General features: G+C 43.0%; 1 protein-coding gene across 4 annotated transcripts in view; it reads left to right on the top strand.

Moving 5' to 3' along the window:
- Nucleotides 1-23606, top strand: part of LOC126878065 (semaphorin-2A) — a 557194-nt gene that overhangs the window by 281299 nt on the left and 252289 nt on the right. The window contains exon 1 of one of the 4 annotated variants that reach the window (XM_050640488.1): nucleotides 15601-17063. The exons of the other annotated variants lie outside the window; for them this stretch is intronic. Coding sequence (XP_050496445.1) covers nucleotides 16886-17063 — 178 coding nt within the window. The 5' untranslated portion in view covers nucleotides 15601-16885. Of the gene's footprint in view, nucleotides 1-15600; nucleotides 17064-23606 lie in introns of those variants that run through there. 4 annotated transcript variants of the gene reach the window in all.

The raw sequence follows: 23606 nt of genomic DNA, 5'->3' as shown, positions 1-23606 counted from the left end.
GGTTTCAATGTTATCTTTCATCCTCATTCTGAATTATGGAGCGAATAAATCTTTGCTTCTCGCGTGAAAAATGTTATTAATTTTCTGGTAATATGTATAGGTAGAAAAAGATATCGTTGACCGAGAAGTAAATATTTGGAGCGAAATCAGGAGAATGCAGTTATCGTTAGCGGATAGAGGAAAGGCAATTTCGAGAAGAAGACATGGAGGTTCGCATAAATTTGACGGAACACAGCACGCCATAAAACCAACTGCAGATTGTATGCGCAAATGCAAGGTGCATGTTCTCGTAGTCGTTTTTGCCAGCGTCCGCGAACCGAGCCAACAAGCTAGGCATCCTCTTGCCAACACTGTCTTTCGCTTCTTATCTCACAGTCGTAAAGTGCATTCGCTCTTGATAATAGTACGTAACGAAAGGCGACTCTCGAATTATCGCAATAACGCACTTTGCGATACATCGCCGGGAAACATTCCGCGCCAAAGGAATTCCCCTACTATATTCCTGCAAGTAAATGGGTCCATTAAGAAATTTAATATCTTTCAGTACGACTGCAGTGCTAATATTAGCAAATTGCGTACTATTTTTCGCAATATTTTTATCAGATCGGAAAGGAAATGATTATATTCGAAAATTTCAATATATATCTTTCATATACACTGAGATATATTATCAACAGATTTAATAAAATGTTTCTATCTGTATTTCCTATCGACGAAAGTTTTACGTTAAATACTTGCAAAATTTATTCACGAATATTGCTAGCTTTCCTATTCATCTCTGAAGCAGGAATACTTAAGCAAGAATAATCTCGTATTTATATTTCCAAAAATAGAAGACATCAGCTTCTAAACGATAAACGAAGAATGATGCTGTGAACAGATAGAAGGATAATCTTTTTAAATTTCTATGAAACTATTGCACAAATTCTATCACGATTAATATGGAAATGTGCGTGTTCGTTCGTCGTCAGCCGAGATCAAACGATCCTAAACCTAACGGCGTTGCACCAAAGTGGGAAAAAGGAAATCAATTTGTTCTCGCGTTTCAATCGACGGATTAGAAGTTCTCGGGTATTTTTTTCCCCCTGAATTCGTGGAAATCGTTGCCAGGTGCGAGTTTATGCAAGTTGCCGGTTCCTGTTGTTCCTGGTGATTGGAAATCGCTTTTGTCGTTAAGCCAAATCGCATTTCTAGATTGCCTCGTTACCTCGAGCTATTCTGGACACCTCGGACAACGCCAACACGAGAACGAACGAGAAGGGATCGGTTAAAGCCTGTATTGCGAAAGCCTCGTCCAATTATCAGCGTCTACAGGGCTCAAAGCAGTCGCTCCTTTATTGTGTTTACTGATTGCTGACGACGCTCCCGAAGGTAGCTTCGCTTATGCGGAAGCACTCAATATCCAAACACCCGAATTTTCAGTCGACCCTCTATTGAGAAACGTCGTTCTCCGCTTGCATCAATACCAAACTGGGATTCCGTTTAACTTGGTGGCATATCAGTTTTAGCAAAATTGATGCACTTGCTCCCGAGCACTACGTAATCCTCTGTTATAACCAGATAGAGGAAATAGGCAAATCTTCGATGAATTCCAATTTGTTAGTCCTTTTATCCCATTTACTTGATTGGTATACGAGTACAAAATGTCATTTTTAACTCATAAAGAACACATGGGAAAACCATGATAATTCATTTAAAAGATTTTACTTGCTTACTTTTTTACTTTTATGTCATTTGGTAGTTTCAAAAGTGAAACGATTAATATTACGATATATTTAATGTTGCTAGAATTGACAGTTTTGGAATCTCGCGATGAAATAAAAGTACAGTTCTGGTTACGTGGAATTGATTAGTAAATTTTAACGTTGCATATTATGTTCTTTCCCTGTGGTGTTTATTGTATTTATTATCAATATAATATATTGTATTAATCTCATGCGAGAAAATACTCTGATCGAATATTCTCATTGTTCATGGTAGATAATATTTAACAAAGTTTAGGTATTTTTGTTATAAATCTTCTTCACATCGAACATACGCGATTCAAGGCAAATTGTCGATAGTATAAAGAATGAGTAGTATAAATCGTCAATTTCAAACTTTGAAAAATCTGACCTAATATGTTTCGTAAAAATATATTCGATTTTTCACAGAATTTTCGATGATCGTAGAATATTTAACTATGCAATGCAATCAGAAAGGTTCGAAACTCCCTCGCTTTTATCAGATTCATATTTCATCTGACTATCAAGTAGTTTGATCGAATTTTCGCATCGTCTTATCGTTGCTCCTCCATGTACCGACTGACCGCGTTAGCAGGTCAGCCAAGCAACTTTTAAATTTCCCATGCACGGCGATACCCGGCCATTGGCATAACGAGAAGGAAACTTGGCCGACAGAGAATCGAGCCGTAAGTGGAATGGGGTGGCAGAGGGGAAAAAAATTCTTGCGAACTACTCACGACGGAGACGGCCAGGATGGAGAAGAATAGCGAGCGTTGAATAGAAAGACGGCGGTGGAAAGTTCGAAAATTCGTTGAAGCGAGGCCAAGTCCGACGTCGTATACAGAGGGCAGAAAATGGCGGACAGAGTCACGTTTGTCTTGGAGTTCTTGCGGGGCTTAGCGTCGCTCACCCCCATTGCTACCGTTTGTTCTTTTGATTCTTTCCAGTCACTTCACCGCCACCGTCGTCCACCTACTCTCCGCCGTTACCTTCCAGAGTAACCCCGGCAATCTTTCTCGAAAAGTTTGGTTATTTAATTTCCTAGCCGCGGTCTGCAAGAGGAGCGCCGCGTCTGCTCCTTTTCCCTATCCGCGTTAAGAGAACGTCCATCTCGTGTGCCCCCAGATGAACATTTTTTCCTTGTCAACCCTCTTATCGCGTGCTGCAAATGATTGTCGAGCTTCGTGAACTCCCTGGGAACAAATTACGTTTAGATTGATCAGTTTAAGGGAAACGTGACCTCGCATTAAAACTTTTACATTTCATAGAATTATTATTATTTTACTAATTAGAAGTTAGTAAAATTATAATAGGACTAGCAACGATTATAAAACAAATTTACAAATTATCTATCTTAAGTTTCGTAACTTTGGAATTTTTAACGAAACTGTCATAATCTTCGAACGAAAGTAATGCCACAAGCGAAATTTCGCCGGTTCAGAAATATTTCACCGAGAACGGGACGCGAGATAGCGTTTGATAAAGCACGCGTCGATATCGAAGAGACAGCAACATCGCAGAGACGGATACCCGACGGAAAAATAACGCGTCGTCACGCACAGCTTCTCACGATTACGCGGTCTCGCACGCGACGAAGTCCCCGGCAACGATTTCTCGGAACTGTCCCTTTCCCCGACGGTTCTTTTGAATGCTCGTTATCATGCAAACTGCGATACTGCGAAAAAACGTATCCGGTCGAGGGGGAGTTTCGAAGGAACGCGTATCGACTTCAATACGGAACAGCTTCTTCGCGACTGCACGGATAAGAATCTCTTTGGCCACTTTATAGAATCGCGTCTGGTCGTCTCAGGGCTTTTTCGTCGCGCCATTCAATAGTCACACGCTATCCAAACGAATCTTTCGACGCAAGGGTCCACCAGGGAGAACGTTCGGTCCGGATATTCGTTGTATATACAACCGCCTCGATGGAGCTGTGCTTGCAACTGCGATCCTTCCACTATGTTCGTTTGTATACGTACATGTTCGCAAACTGTGTGCACGGACATACCAGCGCCAACGTATAATTCAGTTTTACCCTGAAACGACTCATTTATATGCGTTCGTTTGATTGAATCTCTCCCGCGTAGCCCTGACTCCCTCTCCGCATCGTTTCTTTCCTCCTTCTCGTTCCTCCCTTTCATCTCGCTTCCACCACGCAGATTTCCACCCTGTCCCTGTCTCTGTATTTCTTTCTCCCTTCGTTCTCTTCGTTCTCTGTCCTTTGATCCCTTCCCCAAGTTCTTCTCTCATTTCGACTCTACCTATCTCTCATCTCTCTTGCCTTTTCTCTTGTTACCACCCTCGTCGACACCAACGCGGTTAGCTGTTTCAATTTCCCCTCGCCTCACAAAACTGAAAGGCGTGCCCATCATCCGCCGTGTCCTCTCGCTACGCTTCTATTTTTCGTCCTTCGTACACGCCTTTCTATCTTCTGTTCGCGCGATCATCGCTCGTTTTCAACCGTTCCAGATAGTCCACGCGACGTCTGTCTCCGTCTGTCATGGATATATCGTTTACAGTTTATAATAGTAGTCTACGTTGTTGACGCACGTTTGGATAGGTCGATGGAATTTGATCGTTGCGCAGTACGATTGTTTGCCCGGTGTCGACGGTTTTCCAGGAATTTCCAGCGACTTTCAACTTTCTGTCCTGTTTATCGGTTCGTGCTTAGAGGCAATTCGGGTTATAGAAGCCTGCGAAACGATCGTCTGGGGGGGAGTAATGGCCAGTTGATTCGATGGAACTAGCTATGGATTGCTTCGACTCTGTTAGAAGCCTCTCGCGTTAGGCTCCGTTTAAGTTACTTTTTACAGGTTCCCCGATGGCGATGATATAAAGTTTCGTTGGCAAACTTCGACCGAGTAGACGTATCGCTCGATTTGTGACCGTTTATAGAAATCGAGAAGGTAAAAAAAGAAGAAAGAACGCCTATGATATTTCTTTGTATATATATATATTTCCTGCCATACGCTTTTCAGGAACACGTTCCATTTCCACTTATCGATTTTGCTGTCACTCAGGCTCTCTTTTACCGTCGAAATTCAATTTGTCACGCGGGCAGGCAGCTTACTTAAATTGAAGTTTACAGCACTTTCTGCCAGTATTTTTGTTTTACATCGGAGCGCTTCGCATCTTACGCGGAATTTTCACCGTAGACGCGCGAGATAACGCAATTTCGTCAGCCACCGGGGTGGAAACGCGTAAAACGCGACTGATTATCCGGCAGGAATCGAAACGACGAAGGGTTTCGTGGGAAGCGGGCTTGATGTAGTTCGGGATGTACGACTAATGCAATTATATCTCCACCCTCTGACTTTCGGTTCATGAATATCACCGTTTGATTTGTATAATGTCGAGTTATTGTTCCGGATTCGAGGGGAGCAACCATTTTATATCGAATATCTTCAACTAAATCGATTTCAGTGAAACGTGAAAACGTACGAAACTTTCGAGAAAATACTGTTTCGAATTATTTGAAAAAATAAAGATAACTACTTTCGTGAAACATATCTATAGAGTACTTTTGAATTGTGTGATTTTTTCCCTCTGAATATTTGTTCGAAACGACTTCTCCGTTCTTTCCTCTCTTTCTCTTATCCTTCTTTTTTTTTTTTGTGACAAATGTATACTCGATAAAATTACGAGAAAGAACCACCTGGATGAAGCATTAATTGAAACGAAGAAAAGCTTTTTTTTCATGCATATTTCGTTATAAATTATTCAATATCGATGTCCTTAACAATATTACGGTGGACGTGGAGAGCGAAGGAAAGTTTGAGAATCATTACCGTCTCTGTTCGTGTTACCGTAGCGCCTTCAATCAAGCTCCGTTGTCTAGACAATTAACCGGACGGTCGATGCAATTAAAAGCAATTGTTACGAGCGTGTGTGTGTGTGTGTGCGCGCGCGCGACCGCGACAGTGCGACTGGGAATTAATGTTCCTGCATTAGAACAAACGGATCGCTCGCCAAACTCCCAGGATTTCATTAACAATTTTATTCTACTGAAAATTTATTTTTTATTCATATGCTGGTTATCGACGCGTAAATAAATTAGTTAGTTATTATATAATCGGCTATTTCGCTTTGTTCTATTCAATATCAGTCGGAAACGTAACAAGATTAAACGAAATTTCAAGTTTCCTATTGGATATCTATCTATAACATTATTCGATTTTTCTCTATTTTAAAAATATTTAGATTGTCTCATCATCGAAATAGCGTAACCTATTTTATTCTCACCTCGGTTATAAAATCGTATTTAATTCTCTAATCATTTCGCAATTTCCAATCCTTCCAATAAATTCCTAAATTCTAATACCATTAATCATCAGACATTAACGTTGCACAAAGATTAGACGAATTTTATCTTTCATCGTTCTCGTCCACGATCGCTTTCCTTCCTCCGTTAATCTTTAAACACTCAAGTCTTTTTTGTGCTTTAAATGAAAAATGGAGGTTAGAGAAAAGCAGTCCTTTCTTCGATCTTCATTATACTTGGATGGGATTTTTCGTTTTCTCGTTTAACCGGCGTAATTGACGTCTCGAGGGTCGGGAAAACCTCGGTTATCTCGGTGGCACGCATCGATCCGTCCCGTCGGCGCAAAACGCTTTTTAGGATAGGCCGTTTATTCCGGTTGCTTGCCGGGCTGGTGACTAATTACTTCGGTTAACTGCTCGTGAAAAATGCACTACTGGCCGAATCCCCTGAAACGGAATGTATAATCAGGCCGGATTGCTCGGCGATCGGGAGCAGAGAAATACGCGACGGGGAACGGCTCGATCGTTTCGAATGGACATCACTGTAATCACTGGTAATGCAGATGGCGGTAGTCCGCCGATGGGCGCATCGACAATCAGCTATATAATTAGCGAGGCCTCGCCCACCAATTAAGCTGCATTCATTGGACGCGATCGTTAGCCCCGCCGTAAGCATATTGCCGTGAAAAATGTATACGCTGTTCGCTAAACGTTGCTTAACACGGTCGTTGACGCCATTATCGATCCGCTGATGAAAAATGACAAGGTATCGTTTCACCTCGCGAGTACATCGATGCTTTGCTGATCGATGCTGATCGTTATCTCGTGGAATAAAAATGAAAGAGTAAGGAACAGTATCAGAGATGACTCCGATATGGTCCGCTACAAGTCTAGTTGTCTTCTCGTTTTTATATCAATAAAAAGCATACTTAGATTTTATATAGTGCACGGTTGGTATTGTGTTGAAGAAAGAATAATTTTGTGATCATTCCTTGTTCTTGTTCGGCACTGTCAATTATCCTGTCAGTCAATGCAGTACTATCGATCTCCGCGATACTGTTACTTATTCCGTGTTAGTTATTTTTGGGGAAATTGTGGTAACGTGAAATGGAGGTAAAGTCACGAGGAAAGTGGAGCGACTATGCCAATTCTTGCACTGTGTGTGTGCGTGCGTGTGTGAATCTCAAAGTGAGCATTTTTTTGCAATTCCATGTTCGGTTTTATTTTAAGTTGTTTTCTCTTTAATTTAGTTCTGAATATAATACACATATGCGAACAAAAATGTCAGTGAACGGATGAATGATCAAGTTTCTATTATTCATTCGTCTGCGTGATAAAATGAATTTGTTATTTTCATGAGCTGTGAACATTTTCAAGACAGTAGTAACTAAAAGTATCTAAAATTGACATAGAAATCATTGACAAGATCAAAACTAACATCGAGACCAGACAGGTGTAATTCAACATTCACGTTTGTGTCTTCTAAATATTAAGTATCAAGAGAAGAACGTTAATTCGTCTATAGAGAGACAAATAAAAGTAGAAACTAAAATTCGAGATACAGGTAGAGATAATGCATCAAAATATTATAGAGCGAGTATTAATTAAACACTGACAAAAACATGAACTGAACAATTTCCAATGTTTAAAGTAATTTTATTTTCCTCGATCCGCTACATTAAACACACGAGAACGTTGGGACACCTAATTGTGGAAACACTCGCAGGGACGCGAAGCGTAAAACCATGGCAAAACTACAGCTACAGGAAGAAAGTTCTCTGCGGTGAAACAACCGGGTCGAAAGAAATCCAAATTTCATTAACTGGCGGATCGATCTTAGCCACAGAGCGGAAAAGTACGCAATGGAAGCAATCGAACCTCTCTTTCAAGGGAATAGCACGGTCTTTATCGTCTGAAAAATCGAACAGCGGAAAGGTTCGCGTTCCTGTGGTTGCAACGTACGACATTAGCGGATACCTATCCCTCGTCGACGTTATTTTGGAGCACGGTAACCACAGCTCGTCCGGTAATCCTGTTCTCGAGCTTGAAAGCTCTCCTCTCTTCTTGCCTCTTTCATTGCGCGTGGTTACTCGAGATCGCGGTCATTTCGAAGGTTTGCCGGGGCCACGTCGGAAGAAGAAGAAGAAGATTCCCTCTCGTTCGCCTTATCGAGAACGATTCTGCACGACGAGGGAGCTCCGCCTCTCGCGATTACGCTATACCGACTTCCATTCCACTCTTTCGATTCTGTAAAGAACAAACAGCCACTGAATCGCGACTCCATCCGCGCTTTACACGCCCCAGTTTCGTCTTGATCGATCTTTTCTCCGTACAGGATTCCTCCTTGACGTTGTTACAAAACGACCGCGATCCGGCTGAACGATCGCGATGCTTCGTGCTGCCCGCTGGCATTCCGATCGAGAAAGAGAAAGTAAACGCGCTTATTTCGTACGATCGAACAAGATGTTTGTAAGATTGATACAATTGGTGTGCGATAACTTTTCTTTCTCTTAAGGAGGAACGTAAAGACATGGGATTTTAAAGGATTTATAAGTGTGTAAATATCACACAAATGTTTATGTCATGTTAGAACGATGAGGATTTATAGAGTAAGGAGTATATTTTCTATTTAAGGAGAATGATTAGAATTCTTTAATTCTTTCAAAAGTTTGTAAAAGATTGTACGGTTGATTCCTATAATCACTTAATGTTGGATAATGTGAAATATTATATGTGCTAAAAATAACTCGATCTATTACGATCAATAAAGCAGTTCCTTCATGATCAATCTCAATTTTATATTCAATATTATGCAGGAGTGTTTATTGATAAATAAAATATACTAGCTGTATTTTACACCTTTTACAATTCTTCAAGAAGATACCATGGGAACTCTTATCAATGTCTCAAGAAATCGATACGTTACACTTACGAAATTGCAAAAATCCATGCGCGCGCTAAACGTAAGCTCGTCGCCAGCATCGATTACATTTTCCAATAAAGTCGTTCATAAATCAGATTTCGCGCCCGAGACACCGGCCCGGACGTTAAATTCACCGCGCAAACTTTCGCGAGAGCCTCTTGCCCTCGGCTTTATGAAACCGCTATCCGAAAGGCGACAACGTGGTCCGGGCGGGGTGCAACGTAAAAAAACCCCATCGTCGTTCTACAAGGTTCATTTTATCGAGGGTTGGCGTGTGATCCATCTCTTTTAGACTCGCTCTACATTGCGTTCCCTGTGAGCCAACTATCCCTGACCACGATCGCGGACGCGCCTTGCAGTTTTCGCAGGGATGCGCCCGGGGAAAGTGTTCCACGTCGAGACGTCTTTTTCCCGACGTCTAATATTTTTGTTATTATCCCCGGACGTCTATCGCATCGATATGGAGGATGTATCGGCAGCTGTCGCCTCCGTATAAACGCTAACCGTGTGCGCGTATACGCACACTTGTACACAGGCATGAAGCTAGAAGGGACTAGGTTAACGTACGCGTTCCATGACGAAGAGAGAGTTTAATACGGACGGATGACCGTAAAGCCCCGGTTTCGCTAGGCAAAAGGAAGGTCGAGAGATATATAGAGGGTTGGGTGAGGCAGAGAACGAAGAGAGAGGGTGGCATTGGGGCGGTCCAGGTGTCGATATAATCGAGAGACTTGCTCGTCATCAAAGTGCCCCCGTGGTTCTCCTAGCGCAGCCCAGTAGCGACAACACAACGGCTACAACGGCGAAGCTGGCGGCCCTCGTTAACGCAAAAACGCGAGAGATGATGGATGGATGCTAAATTGCATTAATTAAATCCACCGTGACACCCTAGGCCGGCAGCCTTGGTATCACTCGGCGGCTACGGCTCGGGCCTGCTTGTCTGTGATCGAGGTGTGAGCCGTTTAAAGGGGTATGGGTCACTTTGATGATTACACCCCGTACAGACCACTCTCATCCCCTTTCCCCGTAGACGGTCTTCCTGCTCCTTCCTACTCCATCTTCGGGCCACTCCAACCTACCAGAGAGCCATTCTCGTAACCCATCCAGACCCGTTCATAGTACACGTACCTACCTTAGTACTCGAAGGTTCCGCGTCGAATCTCCGGCTGCACCGACCGAAGCAAAGACGTCTTAACTATCAAAGTCGTTCCCTAGATTAGGCCGCAATACGATACGATTCTGGCAAGAGCACTCCTAGGAGGATACCGGATCCTTTTGTCGTTATTGAATGACGACCTACTCGTTGTTTCGCCGACGAAACCTTGGCACAATTTCGCGCGCCTCTATTGACTGGTTCCCTTTGATCGTGATTCGTTTAGCAGTTGCAGGGCCCGAACTCCGTGTTCCTCTGTATCGGAAAGTAATTTTCTTCTCCGCGCGAATCGATCGGACGTCTGGATTGATTATTCGCAGGTTTTTTAATACGCAGACTCATTGCGGGGTGAAAAGGACGATTATTCAGCGATGAAATGTATTTCTCTCCCGGATGAAGTCAATTATACCGGCAATCGTTATGGATTTTTTACTTCCAGTGACGCGCAACACCGCCTGGAGCCAATTCTGCGTTTATTTAAATTTAATAGCTCCGTGGGGCGCCACGCGATCTTACTCCGGAGAGACGTGAATCGAATGAACGCCTCGTAACACTTTTTCAAATTCTTGCCTCCGTCTTTACTGAGTCATTCTGGAAGACCTTACGATACAATGTCTTTTTTTTTATATAAAGCAACACTTACTCTGGAAATCCTTCGATTTTACTAACATTTCCTTCCAAGAAACGTGAAAAATGGTGCAAATGGAATTTAATTGAAAAAGTATCATATTCACCTTTTACAAGTTTTATAAGTCGTATAAGATCGTATCAATTATTCAATGTTATCGAAGAAGACGCCAAGAATTAAAAATCAAGTCAAAGTTATATATCACATACTTATGTACTACTTACATAGCCAGAATCTTCGCAAAGTTATTCATAGACAACGCCCATTTTCTCCCTTCGATCCCTCGTGAATCTTTGGTTCGATAGGATCAAGAAAAAAGTACGGCTCCATGAGGGTGAAATATCATTCTGTTTGTAGCCGTTGTATTTCAAGTTCGGAGGGAGGAAATTAAATGAGATCATCCTTTCGTTGTACCTTTTGGAATTGCGTCCTACGCTTTGATGTTCTAATTTGATCCGCGTCGGCGCGGGAAGGAAACACGGGGTTAAGTGGATTTCGTCGAATAAAAGAACACCGGCGCGAGACTCGTATGGCAAAGTAAGACATTATCTGGAGCCAGTGGCGAAAGGAATCGGTCGGATTCTGTTCTTCGACTTCGCGAACGAGATGATGAGATCTCGATGCTGTCGTGTACCATGTGTTTCGCCGCGGAGATAAGTGAGGGTTACGCTGCGTGGATATTGGGTATAATTTAGTAGGTTGAGACCTCGTCGATGTTTCATCAGCCGGAAGAAAGAAAAGGGTAGACGATAGCAGAAGAAAAGGGGAAGTTACGTTTGGTGTGGTATCGTGCAGTGTATCATGTCTTGATTATTTCCAGGATAAACGCGAATCGAGCGTGCTCCTCGGCTAAAAATCATAAGTCGGAATAATAAAAAGCAAGAGACTGGCGCAATTATCTCGCCACTCGCATGCTCGCGTGCACCAACTGGATGGAAACCGTTGCCTTACGAGGCGTGGATCGATGTCGAGAAGCAATTGGGACGGTTAGTTTGTCGCAATTAGAGTTCGTAATGACGATCTAATGATCTCCGTGAATTGCGTTTCTTAGCCGTTGAAAGAGCGGCGCGAAAACGCGGTTAATATTTCATCCCTGTGACGCGTAACAACGTCCAACGATTAAAAGAGGAGGAAATTGGGTCGACGTAATTGTTGAATTTTTAAGTCGACGTTTCACTCTTCCCCTGCCGCTGCTTCTTCTCTCTCATTTGATGAACGCGCTGTTTGTTCAATTAGGCCAAGAGATTCGTTACCCGCGTAAATCATTTTTATTTTCATTGAAAAATATTACACCAGGGACGAAAACGTGAGAAACGGTAAAATTAGAGTGTCATGAGGGGACGCTTTGCCATTTAGGGGGAAAAGCGTGGAAATGCATTTTGAAACAAGCGGGAAAGACGAAAAATTTCTACACTGATAGAGCGCAACGAAACGCAAAGGAAATTCTGCTTGCCTCTCTTTCTTTATATTTTAACTCTTCCTCCATTTCTTTACCCGCTAGATTTTGTTGATCTTCGCGGGTGACAAATATTTTCGAATCGTACGTACTAAAGAGGGATCCGTCGATTTGCTCTTCGGAAGCGACGAAGCATAGCAGCTTCAAAGACGCAGAAGTACCTTCGCGGAATAAGAGGATAATGTGGACTCGATTTGGCGTTCTTGAATATTTAATATCTCGCGAAAGCCTTCTCATCGCGCGGCCGCTCTTTTTACGACAAACCAACCATTTGCTCTTGTCGAAGCGGAACTAAACGAAGAATCCAACTGTGTCCGATGTAGCATCCATAGGATACGCGACCGATCGTCGCTTCTTCTGATTGATCTGCCGTCATGGTGTTCAAGGAATCGTTTAATACTCTCGGATTTTATGGTTTCGCGGCTGTCAAAGAATCGTAAAACGGGAACAGGAGGGAATATGGAAATAACGTAAAAATATTTCCACTGGAAATACAGATTCAAACAGAGGCGAAATCGTTTTATTCGAACACGATTAAGTATACGAATACGTGGTTATCTTTTCAGTCGTGTTCTTCTCGAAACTAGATTTTTATTTTCTCTCCCGGGTAGAATTGAAACACAAACACAAGCGGAGGTTCTTGTTACTGATACTATGTACTTCGGAAATCGTATCTAATAAAACAGTATTTATGATCTTCAAGTCAACATCGAGATACCATTATTGCTTCAATCGATCACTTATAAAATTATATCGGTTCTTCGTAATACAAAGAACTGTTTAATTTATAAGATATTGCTACAGCATAAGAAAAGAGACATATATTCTTTCTTGGTCATAAGGACGAGATCCTATTAAACTGGGTTTCACACGTCTATAAATCAAACACGAAACATTAAACGGCAACTTAACTTTGCTAAAACTTATCACATCCCCCTTCCCTCGAATCGCGTGTTTCTGCGTTGCACGGAGGTCCATTCAGGCCTTCGTCGTTCCATAAGTCAGAACTTCCATGGGAACTTGCTGAAATTTAACCAGGCGTCGGGAAATTCACGGAGCCTCCCCCATCAACCGCATCACGAAATGCTGTCCGGCAATGAATGCCGCGGAACAGCCGACATTATAATGCCTTCTTTCTTATTCAAGACGAATCGTTCGTAAGAAGTTCCAAAGTTAAAACGTCGTTTCTCTCGGATGTGTCACTCATCTAAACATGAAAGGGTGTATTATACGTGCTCTTAGGCGAGAACCATTGCATTGCACTACTCAACGGCTGCTTTACCCATTTTCGATTACGTTGCATTCAGGAATAATAATTGCACACTTGCCAGATTGTATAATAATTTTGAGTGTTTTGAATAATGCATTTTTTCATTAATATGTGGAATATATATATACGTGGAAATATTAATATGCAAAAAGATCTTGGAACTAAATAACTTAGAAATATATATTTTGATACTTCATCATAAAAACATTGGCGTTCTAAATAAATTATCTTCCATTTTCTTTTCGTCGTTATTACCAAATTGCAATAAGCGTATATTCTTGTATAGATAAATTTATTTATTGCCTTATTATACATTACAAGTATATGTAGAAATATCAAAAACTTCTTTTCTTCTTCAACAATAGTTCTAACAAGTAAGTTCTGTGACTTCTTCTTTAGACTAAAACTGCCATAGGGATATAGTTCAAACGTTGCAACTTGGTAAGTAAATTAGTCCAAATGCTTCTTCGACAGAGCTCTTTGGCAAGAATAGAGATCCTGGTGTCTGCATGTGTCGTATCCTGACAATTTATATTCCAGATACTAACCGCAGCAAAAGTCACGTCTATACGGACAATACTTTCAACGATCTTTCTTTCGAAACGGAGGAAAGGTTGAACGTTCGCGTTTAGAAGCCACGCAAGAGAGAGGATTCGTTGGCCCGGTAAGAAACGACAAAGGAAAAGAGGTAGGGGTGGCTCATGCAATTCTAAACTATTTCAATGAAATGGGATAGCGGTTGGTAGATTTGTTGGTCGCGGTGCAACCGGCTAGTTCCTAGACTAGAAGACAAGGCAAAAGGTGGAAGAGAGAGAGAGAGAGAGAGAGAGAGAAAGTTAAGAAAAGCCAGGCTTCTGTAAGGACTCGGCTCTCTTCCTTTGTTCTAAAATTCTTACGACTTCCCTTACGTCTTGCTAGGTTCCATTCTCCCTCTTCAGGGACGACAACAAAGGGAGTGGCCTGCGTCAAGCATGGTGGTAATGGCGGCACCACAGCCGCTGGATGATACAAAATTGTTTCTTCTTTCGCGCTTGGTCGGGGAACACTTTGTAGGTAGCGAAACGGGCCGGATATGCCTTGCAACTTTCTTTGCCCGTCAGCTCAACGTTGGCTCAGCTAACTTCGAGGGTTTTTACATTAGCATATCGACTTATTCATACAATCCGCTTCTCTCTTCGTGTTCCGTGACGGATGAACGCGCGCGCAACATTCGTGCTCTCCTCCGGGCTATACGGGACCGTCGATGATCACGCCGTTGAAGACGTACCACGCTTTTTGAGGGGCTTTGAATTTCGCCTTCGACCCTCCGGGGAATACGTTACGACGTGTTTCGATACATTGATTTCGTTAAGTTCGAGTGCTGACTGCTGCGTCCTCAAACCGACTTCGAAACACAATATTAACTTTTTCGAACCATATTTTTAAAAAAATTTAGATCATATTGGTAGACGTAAATCGAAATCTCTACTTATATAAATATAGAGTGTTTTTAAATTGTACATGGACGTTTCACGGGGTTAATTTGGAGTATAAACTTAGCATCATTATATAGTACGGACAGTTTGTATTAATATTGGAAAAGTTCCACGTAGTTGAACTTTGTCGAAACAAAAATAACTCTATACGCCTATTATAACATTTGCGTCATCTTACACCATTAAACGCGATCGATATGTAGATCGCAATCGTCTTTACACACCGTATGTTAAGGGTTAAGTGAATGCACTTTTCAACGATCGTACAAGTTACTTGTAAAGAGAAGAAGGAATTGATACGAGTGTCAAGGACTCGAAACATTAGACACAGAAAAATCTGCAATAGAGGGTAGATAACAGGGTTTCACGATAAATCGGGGACACTTCATAATTCAAGCGTTTGCAACGAGAGTTGAACGCTCCAGAGAGTCCAATTCCGAACAGCCGTTTCGTTGGTATGTCCGTATTGGCCCCACGTAGTCGAAAATTTTTCATACGAGCTATAAAAAGCGTCCCCGGGGCGAGGGTTAAGAGAAATATCAGGGGTGATGCTTCTTCGGACATTCGTTCAAACTGGTAAACGACGAGCGACTCGGATTGGAAAGAAACTAACGTGGATCATAGAGTCGCAGAGCACGAGCAGCGCTTGCCGACCGTGGCCGAAGTTTGCCGAGCGCGGCCGACCGCCTGTGAACGCGGCAACTCTCATACGACTGTACAGTCGTGCCGCGGCCTCCATACAGGGAGGTTTGTATAATCTGTGCTGCTCGCAGCGCTCCGTTTCGTCGTGAGAAAGCGTCGTAAGACGCGTGTTCTATCTCGACACGCCGATGGACACAAAACCATGTTGTGACACTTGTACGAACGATCGTTCGACAATCGTGATGTCACGGGATTAAGGAAAGGCTGGCTCGTTCGTGGAGTAAAATTCGGCGACTCGATCGTGGGCTGAGCAACAGATGTGACGTCGCGGGACGCGCTCTTTATATTTAGTTGCCAACGATTTCCTCGGTTGTTTCTTCTGACGCACGAATATATACGTATACGTTCTCGTGTGTCGGTTCAACGGTCGCACGCGACTGTGTATTACTTCGACAGTGACGTAATATGGCGCGAACGAAAGTGTATCACGGACGTCAGTGACATAGAGCTTTACGTGGATAGAAGGGTTAGGTTGCATGTTTAACCGTTTATCATAGATACAAGCCTTGAAACGATTCAGAGGTATTCCGTTCCTATTAGCGATCTTTACTTCGTAACTTTGCGTGTACGATCACGTTCGTGTATGCCACGTAACATAGAAGAAGAAAAAAGAGAAAAAATAAGAAAGAGAAAGTGGAGAATCTTGATTGTTAGGCCTGTATCCGGTGCTCGCCAAACGACCCTATCTCAAGGCCCTCTACCTGCGACTAAGAATACTGTAAGGACACGAGGTACTGGCGCGTCGTTTCTGAAGCAGGAAAGAGAGGCACAGGAAGAATTCCTTTGTCCTCGAGGGCACAGTTGGTGAAGCTGGTGGACGAGAAGCGGCGAACGTAGCGGCCGAAGTGGAAGGGAGAGAAGGAAGCACAGCACGCGGTCGAGTTTCTACCTTGTCGATCGTATATACCTGGCGTGCGTGAAAGAGAGACGGCGCGATCGTCGGTGAGTGAGACGGACAGTGAAAACGAGCCTTGTGGCATCGGTGAACGTCCGTCAGCGCGTTGCCAACGGCAAAGGGCAACAACCACGCCGTGAACACAGATTGTAGCGCGCTGTTAACCAAGGCCAGGTCGAATTTAACGCTACAATACGCATTTTCACTTGACAGTGACCTTTCCTGTTCTCTCTTGCGATTCACGAGAAATTTTCAATCGGTCTCGATACACGTGTTACGCTTTGTAGTGTAATGCCTTTGGTCGAGTAGCGTCAATTGTGCACGCTTTTCGTTTGAAATTCGCGCTTCAAAGTGTCCAGCTGGGTCTGCGTGTGTCCTTTCCGTGAATCGTGTCCGAGGATGCAACGACGAAGATTACCGGATGCCATGTTGCTGCTGGTCAGAGCAGCTGTTCTCGCAGCTGTCTTGGGACTGTTCCTGGGATCGAGCCATGCAAACAGGCCCGCCGGTGCGCATCCCGGCCACGCGTACTTCGAGCAACCTTGCTGCGGACGCTCTCATCTCAGGCATCATAAAGGTTAGAATCCTACATATAGCCTTTTCCTACTTTTTTCTTCGAATAGGTGCGGTTAGGATTAGTGTGTTAGCATAGATAGCGGATATGCTGGACGTGTTCGGGGAAACGATCCTGTGTTTACATAAACGAACTGTATCTCGTAGTTCGAGCGATAAGTTGAATAAATTCTATAGAAAGTACTGTTGCGTGCAAGCGACATTACATATATATGTGGTGTATTTTGAGATAATTCGAAGGATGTTTTCTTCGATGGAAGAGAAAGATTTTAACGTAATTCTTGTGGTAATAGGAAAATGTTTCTGAAAGTTGTTTAGATTACTCTGGGTTTAAATAAAAATGCACAATTTTTGTGGTATATCCTGTAGATGGAGTTAATACGTAGTTTGTAGCATAATAATTATGGCGGTAAAGTACAAACTGTGTCGCTAAATATAAATTGCTTTAAGATGAGGATTTTTAATCAGTATAATTAACAATCACCCGAATCGATAGATTTTCTCTCTATGATGTTTTTGCTGTTACGCAGCAGAGTTTGATCAAGTGTATATTTACAAACAAGTGGTTCGAAAATCGTATTTCTGCATGTTGTGTTTACCTTGGTATGATTAAATCAATGAAATGAACGATCAAACTGAAATTTTCTGGATAAAAGAGAAAAACAATTATCGAACGTTCTATATTCTATACTATCAAACTGACTGAAATAAAATTTCGCCTATATTTATTATGCAACAACCTAATATAACTTGCAAGTATATGTCTAATCAAATTCAAAGAAAACACAAGGCTCGCGTTTAAGAGTCCAAAGAATTGACTTTTATTCTTTCGAGTTAAAAAATTCCAACAGTGCAAGTTCAATTCAATTAGAGTATTGTGAAAGATTTTGAAGTATTTAGGATATCTAAACAGACGTGAGACACGTAATACGATGTCAGATAACCAACTCGCGTAGTTAAAGTTACACAAGTGTTTTTATCAGTTTGGAAAATCTTCGACTTGGCCAATTACTGACTTAGAATTTCTGAATCTTTGTTTTAACGAATTTCTCAGCACGTGATGTAAAGTTCCTTCGGAGGTTATACGCGATTTCCTATGATTTCAAGAAAAATGTAAAATCACATTAAACTGCCTTGAAGTGTATGTAAGTAGGTTCGTAAAACGGAACATTGGAAACACGGAAAAATTGAATTTGGAGAACACCCAAAGTATAATAAAAATCGGGCTCGGCCATTTGCCGCTATACGAAACGTAATACCTGTCTCCTGTAAGTTGGAAAAATCCTGGGGATCTTCGAACGGATTTAAACTTTCAGTTCAAGCATGTCTGTTTACCGACTCGCGTTCAGAATTCATCAGTAGGGTACACAGTTTGTCAATCTTCCCTTAAATCCACCGGACGTTCTATGTACGTCCCACTGGTGAAGATTTTCACCAACTATGAAACTTCCTTTCGACCACTTGTCTCCCGAACTAAAATATCGAAAACTTTCGGCTGACAAACTTCTACCGAAACGTCGGGCATTATCGCTTCGACATGTTCGATAGCTAGCGAAAACTGATTCACAATGCGCTTTTCATTAATTACCGGGTAATAATGATTTCGTTGCATCCGTTGCCTGGTACCGAGTACTTGTCGGGAAATCTCGCGGAACAATGTGTCGTTACTGCCACGTAAATACCCTTTCATTAATTAATATTATGAGTTTCACTTCTGTCGGCCGCTCTAAATACCAGCTACCCTCGCGTTCATGGAACAATGTGGCCCGCAACCCGTATAAATCGCCAACTTTCAAACATTCCACATCGTCCGGTCGGCCTTTGCCTATAAAAGACCAACCCACAGACACCCTCGGTGGCTGAAGGTTAACGAAGTCTCCGGTGGTGGTTTACTCTTGGAATTTTCAATGGTCGCGTGAAAAAAAAAGATCGCTTTTCGCCACCGGTATACATGTACGAGGACAGTAAGGGTGGGATTAAAAGGGTGAAGTTTTTTCTTTAGCCGGAAGGGGGTGGCACTGGCGGGGTGGACGGCGTAGAGATAGTGGCCGACCCCCACAAGCGTTCTCTTTTTCGCGGTAAATCATTTAGGAGGACACGCCGGTACGAAAGGGACGTAAAAACGACGTAGCCTGGTACCGAAAAGCCCGTTAGCATACATCACCAATATTATCTCGGGGAGGGCCCTGCCACACGATATTACCGGGGCTTAGAACGCCAGGACTGACTTCATTATGTGCCGGGGGAGAGAGAACCGTCGAATGGAATGTGGAATGGTTGGTTGGTCGGGCAGAGCCGGCTGCTGGCTGGTTGCTTGGCTGCCTCTCTGCCAGTTGAGAGCCACCGAACGCAGGCCCCTCTCTTTTCCACGTATGCATGCTCTTCGCCCTGTACATGCACGAGTTGTGTTTGGAAAATGCGTGGTTTAGAGGCGTATGAGTTTCGATGGGGATGCAGGAGAAAGGTAGCAGGTCGAAGGTAGTGGTGCCACACGTGAGAAAGGTGGTCCATCGGTGGCGCTCTCGCGCGGAGAGCAACGGATGGGAGCTTTCCGCAAGAAATTTTTCAACTCGCACACCGTCGACCAACAGGCCAGACGAGACACGAAATTCTCGTTTAGTTTTTTGTTGGTCGCGTGTTTCGCTTTCTTTGCTCGCGCGAACGTAATTTTAATTGCGCGGTTGTCCGCCTTGTTATGCGAATTTGCTCGCCACTTTTTCCTCTCGTTCCACGCGAAATTGCTGTTACCGAGGCCGGAGGGAACACCGAACCTCTCGTCGAGTTTCTCGTTTCTCTCTCTCTCCACCTTCTCTCGCGAGGTCGTACCAGGTTGGCCAGGGGCGAAACGAAAATTTTCACCCGTTCTCCTTTTCGTTGTTGATTCCACGCTGCTTGGTTTATCGCCTACGGTTGTTTCTGGCGTGGGGATTTGTTTCATTATCGGTTCATGGAGCAAATAGATGTTAGGGGTTCTCGTAACGATGATGCTGAACCCTCGATCTCTCGCTCGATTCTCGGACGAATGGGCCGTCTAATCTTTTGTTGAACGATTCTGCGTTCGGAGTATGACGTTACATATTCTGCGTGCTGCTAAACTGCGTAACTGAAGATATATAAATACCATGGAAGCGTATTCTATGTGAGTTATTGTAACGCGAGATCGACGATAAGGGAGCATTACGTGCTGATTTCTGCAGAGAAATCGATGTTGATAACGTGCTTGATAACGAACATTCGTGGCTTTATGGACGTTTTATAATGTGCATATAGCATGTATATAATGAAAACTTCTAATGCATTTTATTTTTTAAACATTTCATAGTTGACATGCAATCAATTTATGTAAAAAGTCTTTTGTCTAGTAACGCGATAGAATAACGTATTGAAAATTCCTGTTAGCGCAGAAAACAAATTTACATAGGGCAGAGTTATTTTTATGGTAACGTCGTTTTTTACAATTACCTTTTCCGCGAGTGTTTTAAATAGCGGAAATGCGCGCTACTGGATGCAGAACACGTCTACTTTTTCATCGCGCAAAAACTGGAATATATTGCAAAACCGCAGGTCACGGTTTTCCGTTATTCAGATACCAAACAGTACGTTAATTTAATCCGCACTTGTGGCTGCAACTGTACGCCATGATACGATCATGAATCGTAAACCCCAAGTATCGAGTCTCTCTGGTAACTAACAGAACGGATATTAATTTCGACGAGCTTCTCAAACTGACCCATTGATCTAATTTGCACGCACATTTCACGTGTAACGTGTTCTGCCTGTATATCCACCTAAGATGAAATGAAATTTACGCGAAACGCGTCTAACTTGGGCAAACACGGTTTTCCTCCCTTTTGATTGCTAACTTGTCTTTTTCTTAATTTCGTAAGTTTGTTGGTAGCAGAGAAGTTGTCGTTGTACAAAGTATCAAAGAAGTATCACAGAAGTACGTGAATTAGAAAGTATGTTGTATATGAAATTTCTGGAAACTTTTTGTTTTAAATGAACGAAGGATAAAGTTTAAGAAAGTCGAAAGATAATCGTAGCAGTTAATTCTTTTTTACCGGTAAAGATAAATTGTGGTTCTTTGGTTACACGATTTATTCTAAGGTAACACAACTTCTGAGTAACTATCGTTCGAGGAGAGAATTCACAAATTCAAGAAGAAGTTTCGCTGCTAATTTATCAGATCTTTATAATTCGTTTATCGGCGATGCAATCTCCTTTGATAAACGGAAACTCGAGGTAGTTTTGAAAAATAACCCGATTGCCGATCGAACGGCAACTCCTCGAGCTGTTTCGAACTTCGTAGACCTTCGGCCGAAGGAAAATTTTCATAATCGGAAATCGTTCCATTTAACGAGCCGTGTCGCGAACTTTCTTAGAAAGGGTCACGAAATTTTATAAACGAAAAACTGACCCCGACTTCGATAATTAGTCCTGGCACAAGAGAGCCTTCACCCTCTTTCTTTCTTTCTTTCTCTATTTTCGCCTGTTCTTTCCTTCCCTTTCTATCTGCTCTCGTACAAGATTTGCCCCGACTCCTGAATTACCCCGCGTAAATCCTTAATTCGACCGTAAACTCGAGGAGCTTGCCGGGATACTTTCTTTGCTCTGCCTAGAAATCTACGAATGATGTTTGCGTAAGTATGCAGAGAGAGAGAGAGAGAGAGAGAGAGACAGAGACAGACAGACAGACAGAGAGGGACAGAATTATCGAAAGGTGGCGGCGAATCGCGGAGTTTGAAAACGAGAGAACTGGCCGACAGTCTCGATGAGAGAGCTTCCCTTTGGTCGTCGCCAAACGTCCTAAAGATTTCGAAGATTAAAAGCTAGCACATTCACTGTCCTTCCTACTCCCTCTCTCTGTCTCACGAGGTTTCGTCCGAGCAACCCTCTCGAACGCTCGCAAGGAAGGCCGACTGGCTAATGAAGGATGATAGCAGAGACTCATCTACCATGCGGTATTTGAAGCCGCGCATTCCTGTGGTCGAGACCACGACCCCCCCATGAATGCCGAGACATTGACTTTGCTGGCCGTGCTCCGGAAGTTGGAACGTGGCTCCTCGAAGCTTTTGGATGCGGCCTGTTCAGCCCCATCGCGGTTGAATTATCCTCTTTGAAAGCCTCTTGCGCTCTACCTCCTTCAAGATATCCCGTTGAAAGAGTTACCGATCCTCGGCACGTATTCATCCGAGAAATCATTAGCCAACTTTTCTTGTCCGGTTCAGGCTGTTTGATGAGAAGGAAGATTTTCGTTCTACAGGACAGGGGTGAGAAAATGCTGAGAGAAGGTTAGATCGACTTGGTTCTTTCGCGTATTAGTCGCGTGCCATGTCGACTCCGTGTTTTTGCGTCGGCCGCGAACTGCAAGTTTCTCTTGCAAGTTCTCGAAACCCTCGATGAAACGGAAACGCGGGAGAAAAAGCTGACTGTAAGAGTTGGAAAAGGCGCGCTACGGTTGGCTGTGCGAAGAGCGGACGAAGAGTCTGAGGGCGAAGAAGAGGGAAAACGGAGAAAACGCAACAAAACAGCAGTTATCTTCCGTCTTGGAATCCATAGATCGTAGAGAAGTCTGTTTTAAGGTGGCGACGCCAGTCTGTCCAGATCATTGGCTCGATGAAAGAGCAACAACGCGGTAAAAATTCGAAACAAATTCGAGTCTCAATTTTTGCCGTTGGTGTATAGCAAATTCTGTTCTTCTTTATGCAGATTTTTGTGGAGCGAAATCCAGTTTCTTTTTATTGATTATTAGTACAAAAAGTGGAGATTATTACTATAAAGAAAACTGCCTTCTGAAGATTCATATTAGAAATACGTTGATCCGAATTCTTTTACAGAAAAATATTGTACGGAGAAATCTGAAAGTAAGCGTAGTACGTATAATTTAATTGTGAGTTAAAAATTAGAGGGTCCTTCTCCTTTCTGTTTGAACGATGCTTTCAAACGCATCCTCGCACGGCGGCTGAAAAACAAATCGTTTACGCTGCGGTGGTTTAGGAAACCATCGAGATAAATTAATCGGCTCGCCCGGGGCAATCCTCCTAACTCGAGCCTGGGTAGCAATTAAAAAATAATTTCCCTTAAGGAACATTCAACCAGACCAAAGAACACAGCGTGAGTTTTAATTAACATGCAGAGGAAGCTGCTCATCCCCTTTGGTAAAGAGTTACCTCGTCGAATTAAAAACGATACTTTGGTTACGTGTACGCACAGAAAATCCGACGAACAGTAACAACAACGACAGCTTGTAGAACGGGATGTCCAGAATGAGGGAAAAAGCAGCTTTACCTGCATTAGCTCGCGTCTTTTCTTTACTTTAAGCGAAATCCGGCCGCGATGTAAGCTTAGCTCGTGTTTGGCGCATGAAGCGCAAGGCAAAAAGGTTGGGATAGGGAAAGCCTGACGACGACGAAGACGGGAACAACGAAAGAGGAAGGCAACATCGTGCCGGTCTTGTCGGATATTCCAACGACAGGATTACAGTCACCCTCCAGAGTGCCTTCCTCTTCTTTTCTCTCCCCTCCCTCTCGCGTGCCATCTCTTCACT

The sequence above is a fragment of the Bombus huntii genome, chromosome 2 (assembly GCF_024542735.1).
Source record: "Bombus huntii isolate Logan2020A chromosome 2, iyBomHunt1.1, whole genome shotgun sequence".
NCBI lineage: Eukaryota > Metazoa > Arthropoda > Insecta > Hymenoptera > Apidae > Bombus > Bombus huntii.
The sequence above is the reverse complement of the archived record's forward strand: the minus strand, read 5'-3'. Positions and strand labels throughout refer to the sequence as shown.